Source organism: Hemibagrus wyckioides, linkage group LG10 (assembly GCF_019097595.1).
Source record: "Hemibagrus wyckioides isolate EC202008001 linkage group LG10, SWU_Hwy_1.0, whole genome shotgun sequence".
In the NCBI taxonomy this organism is placed as follows: Eukaryota; Metazoa; Chordata; class Actinopteri; order Siluriformes; family Bagridae; genus Hemibagrus; species Hemibagrus wyckioides.
In genome coordinates, this window is record NC_080719.1 from 24,245,101 (window position 1) to 24,249,821 (window position 4,721).

Here is a 4,721-nt window from a genome sequence, read left to right on the forward strand (position 1 = left end):
AAATCTTTTAAAGAAGTGGCCTGTGGTGCTGGAAAATATTTGAATATCTAGTAGACATGACAAATATGGAGTCTATGTGAGTTATATCACCACTGTTTAGGTGTAACACTCCGTCAGTGATGTTACAGATGTTCACCATAACTGTATATATACCTCTGACTGCACAGCATAGGATTTATTTCAATTTAATATATACACTAATGCATCTACTGAAGTGTTATAATAATAGTGTTATAATGGGTAATAACACCCGTGACCACTACAATATGACAGCATTAATGACATTTACCTATTAAAATGAGATACAATATTTTAAAATATTTCATATCGTTGATAAATTTCTTGTCCAAAAAAATACCTTACCCATGTTCATGACGTGACTGATAAGGAAGATTATATTGAATGCATCATCATCATCATCATCAGCGCAGATTAGATCAAACATTAGGAAGTAGCTCTGTATAAGTGACCAGTTTGATTGAGGACATATGAAGCTCTGTCACTGGTCTAACTCCGTGTCAGTGATGTTACAAGCAAACACATCATTATACTGACGATGAGAGCTATAACTCACAGGAATTTCTTACATTTAATATGATAACATTAACTGAAGTGTCTGGATAACAGTGTTTTCTTTATTTAAAGATAAATACATTAAATTCATATATTATTAATTTATTTATAATATTGATGTAATATATATCATATATAATATATGATATATACTAATATTTAATATATACTTAATATTAATTTATATCATATATATATAATATTTTTTTCTATTTACATTCATATAATAATAATAATAAAATTGTACTATAATAATAATTAAAAAAGAAAATGGTTAGTTATAATATTCATCTGCCTGATATACTTGTTTTTTAATCTATATGAAAATTACATTTTCATTTCCAGCAACACGCTCCATCCAGATAATGAACTATAAATAAATGTTATAGAGTCACTACAGTAAACACATTTGCCACTATTCTGTGCATAATTGGAGTTAAGTCATAAAGATAGTCCTATCTTCTCTTCACTCCTCATTAAATTATTATCATCACAAATGCAAGATGATCATCTGGATCGCTCTTATTAACTTCTGCAGGTGATTTAAATCGGGATATCCATGCGGTAGAAATGGCTTTACTTTTTCTTTAGCAGCTGCTCTAATTTTCCTTTGTGTACATCTCCATTCCAGATTGCATTTCCACTTATTATCGGGTTTTTCTACATGCTAATTATGTTGGCCGTTATCAGCGAGGAGCCATTTCACAATAAAACACATAGTTCTATTCGTTTTCACACATATCATATTTGCAAGGTTTACCAGAATGTTTCCTTTTACTCCCTTTTCTCTCCATCCCAAACCCCTGCTAGGCATTACAAATGTTCGTCTCTTTGTCTTCTGCTTCATTCTTTTATTCCTCGCCTTTTTTTTTTTTTTTCCCATTTCCAAGACGTCCATTTGAGGAGATGTTCCAATAACTGCTGACCCAGTGTAGTCTTTACGGTGTTAAAAACGGGAAAAAACCAACAACACCCAAAAAAAACCTCCTTTGTCACTGCAAGCTGTGAGGAGAGCGCAGCGCTGTGATCGACCTTTACCTGCCCAAGGCAACAACGCTCACATACCCACTCAATTAACTGCAGACTTAACGGCCCAGCTCGCAAAAACAAACTGAATGGTGACATTTAATGAGGAGAGAAGCCTTTAATTGTCTATTAGATTTAATTTGCTGAACCCTTGCTCACGTTGATTTTGTCAGTGATTACATCATGTTTTACAATAAAATCATTTGGGTTTTTTTTTGTTTGTTTGTTTTTTTGTTTGTTTGTTTTTTCTTTCTTTTGTCCATCAGCTACTCTTAGGCCAGATAGCCTGAACAGACAGACATGATGTGAGTTGTCTCGAGTTAGTCATTTCCACTTGCCTGTCTGTCGTGCTGTTGGATGGTTGCTTGCTGGCTTCTTTATAGTGAGAGACTTGGCTGTCTGTGTTTTTCTTCTTTTTGGTCCCTTTTTTTTTTTTTGGCCATGTGCTTTTTTCATTTCCTTTTTCTCATATCCACCCACCTCCCCATATCCACACAACTCCATTCTCACTCCCCCTCCCAAAATAAGCTGGAAGACTGATGAATTATGTTAATATTCTAACTTGCCCATCTGTGGCTCCACTTTGGCAGTGTCCTTTAAAACGTGTTTGTGATGTTTGTGCTGTTTCTTTTTTCATGTTGTTTAGGATATCTTAATTATCATGCTAGCGATCTATTGAGTATGCATCATAATGCACCATAATAAATGCTTTAGATTTGCTTGAAATCTAAAGCCAGTCCTAAACAACATTCATTATATATTTTTTTTTTTAACTTTTTCTATCGTTACAGGGCCAGTAGTGACTAATGTGCGTCCCCCCTCACATGTTCTGTTCTTGTAGGACAGTCAATGAACAGTGCCAGGGATACAAGTGCAATGGATACTCTACCGCTAAATGGTAACTTCAATAATAGCTACTCGCTTCAGAACGGGGACTACGGCAACGGTGGCATCGGCCTAGACGAAGCCGCCTTCGAGAAGATGATCATCTCCGACCTGGTGCAAAGCAACCTGAGGACATGCGCCAAAAAACAGCGGCACGAGCCTCGTATCTCCACTAGAAACGCCGTCTGTGGAGCGACCAGTAGCAAAGACGACACCACTGTAGTCGAAACTACATCCTTGGTGCCCGTGGACAGCGAGAGCAGCCATTTAATGGTGGGGAGTCTGAGCTTGCACCATCAGCACCACCACCACCACCAGCACCACCTGGATGCCCCTCTCATCCCCCAACGGACTCACTCGCTCCTGTATTACACTCAGGAGAGAGCGAGAACCGAGCCCACAGCTACAAAACACAGTCTGCCGCCACCCACCACGGACTCCCTGTACTCCAGAGAGCTGAACCTGAGAGACTCGCCCTTAACCGAGGGCGGCCTCCAGACAGAACAACTCTCGCCCTCCAAACACAGCGAGGACGAGGACGCCTACTACAAGAGCATGCCCGATTTAGGAGCCGGCCAACAGCTGCACAGCTACTATCAAATGAGCAGGGGAAGCAGTGACGGTTATATAATCCCCATCCCCCAGTCCCCTAAAGAGGAGTGCGAGCCAGAGGTGGACGTACGGGAAGGACAGATGCAGCTCATCACGAGCCTTTAATACGTTCTCTTTTGGATTTTTTTCTTTTTTCTTTTTCTTCTTTTTTTTTTTTCGCAAAACAATCAGCACCGTTTGCCACAAGGACACAAGGGTACTAGTGGGAGGGTTTAGAACAAGGTTCATAACTTCATCTCTCTTTGTCTTTCACTACTTTCCCCTCAGAAATATAGCTCTCCACTGTTTCGCTGACATCCCCAAAGACGTGTAGAGCAGTGTGGCTGCATGGCAGCGAGATTCTGAAACGGTGCCGTTTTTTCTTGTAAAAACAATCAGACGTGGGATATGACGGACAAGCCGAGTCTTAGAGCTGCCGGAGTCGACCGACTCGGGAACAAAAAGGAACGATTTCACATTAAAAAAAAAAAAATTACAAAAAAAAAAAAGAGAAAAAATATACCAAATAATAGTATTTCCTGTTTCAGCTTGTACAATGTTTTGTCAGAGGTTGTACATAGGGTCACATATTTTAAATCCAGTTTTGTATTATATACAAAAATGGAGTTTCCAGCACGTAAGCAGAGTTGTGTACTAAGATATTCCTAATGGAACTGTTTATTTAGGAAATTCAGTAGTCTGGATCTACGGCCCCGTCTTTACAACGAGGATCAGATTGTGCTGTATAACCACTAGCAATCAAACCCCAGGCCTTATCTTTTTCTCGGTTGTACAGTAAACCCATCAAAGGATAACGGCATAAAAATATATATTTTGTTGTATTTCAGGCAACCTTAACTATAAGAAGGAAACATTTTAATGAAGACATTAATTAAGACATCCAGAAGAGACTTGTGTGGAGGAGAGAAAAAAGAAAAAAAAAATTGCACATGTTATAAGAAAATGATTTGTTCTTGCAGTTTATTCATCACGGCGTGTTTGGATGAGGATTAAGATGAAATGAGTGGACACAGAGCTTAGAGGGGTTGCTGACATCAAATTCTATCTCGTTCAGGAAAATGAGTTTGCTGCACCAAAGCATCAGGCTTTAGGAGGAAATTTGGAGGCTTTTTTTTTTCCTAGCCTTTATTTAAAAGATTCTCAGAGAATCTGTCCAGGCATGAATGTCACTCGAGTCCGCAGTCAAACACACCAGGCTTTTCCAGACACATTCTTCTAAATAGATTTCCGATATTTATTTATTAAATTATTCTCAACGATACTTTGGAACTCTTTTGTGAATACATTACAGCACTGGTTCATTCTTTGCATTAACATGTTAGTAAGGAGCCCATACGAATAATGTAAAGTTCAACACTTGTTTAACAATAAATAAATGTGAATTTTTGGCTATTATAGCACGTTTTGTTACCGTCACTTCAAATGCTCTGTGTGTGTGTGTGTGTGTTCATGACGAAAAAGTGTGTTACTTCAAATTAATTAGCGTTTCCATTATTTTGACAACTTCCCGAGTGCTTATCTGCATCGGACTCCCAAGGCATCGCATTCAGCAAGAGCTTTTCACTGTATTTATGTAAACGTAAGCAAATAGAAGATGCTTAAAAGTCACTTTGCACCGATTCCAG

General features: G+C 38.4%; 1 protein-coding gene across 20 annotated transcripts in view; it reads left to right on the plus strand.

Moving 5' to 3' along the window:
- The window catches only part of adgrl2a (adhesion G protein-coupled receptor L2a), a 100,277-nt gene extending 95,920 nt beyond the window's left edge, over window positions 1–4,357 (plus strand). For 8 of the 20 annotated variants that reach the window (XM_058401566.1, XM_058401545.1, XM_058401547.1 and 5 more), the window contains one exon: window positions 2,441–4,357. In XM_058401566.1, the coding sequence (XP_058257549.1) occupies window positions 2,441–3,201 (761 nt within the window). In that variant the 3' untranslated portion in view covers window positions 3,202–4,357. Of the gene's footprint in view, window positions 1–1,865; window positions 1,905–2,390 lie in introns of all 20 variants that reach the window. The other 12 variants (XM_058401556.1, XM_058401564.1, XM_058401558.1 and 9 more) reach the window with 10 other exon arrangements.
- The last annotated feature ends 364 nt before the right edge of the window (window positions 4,358–4,721 follow it).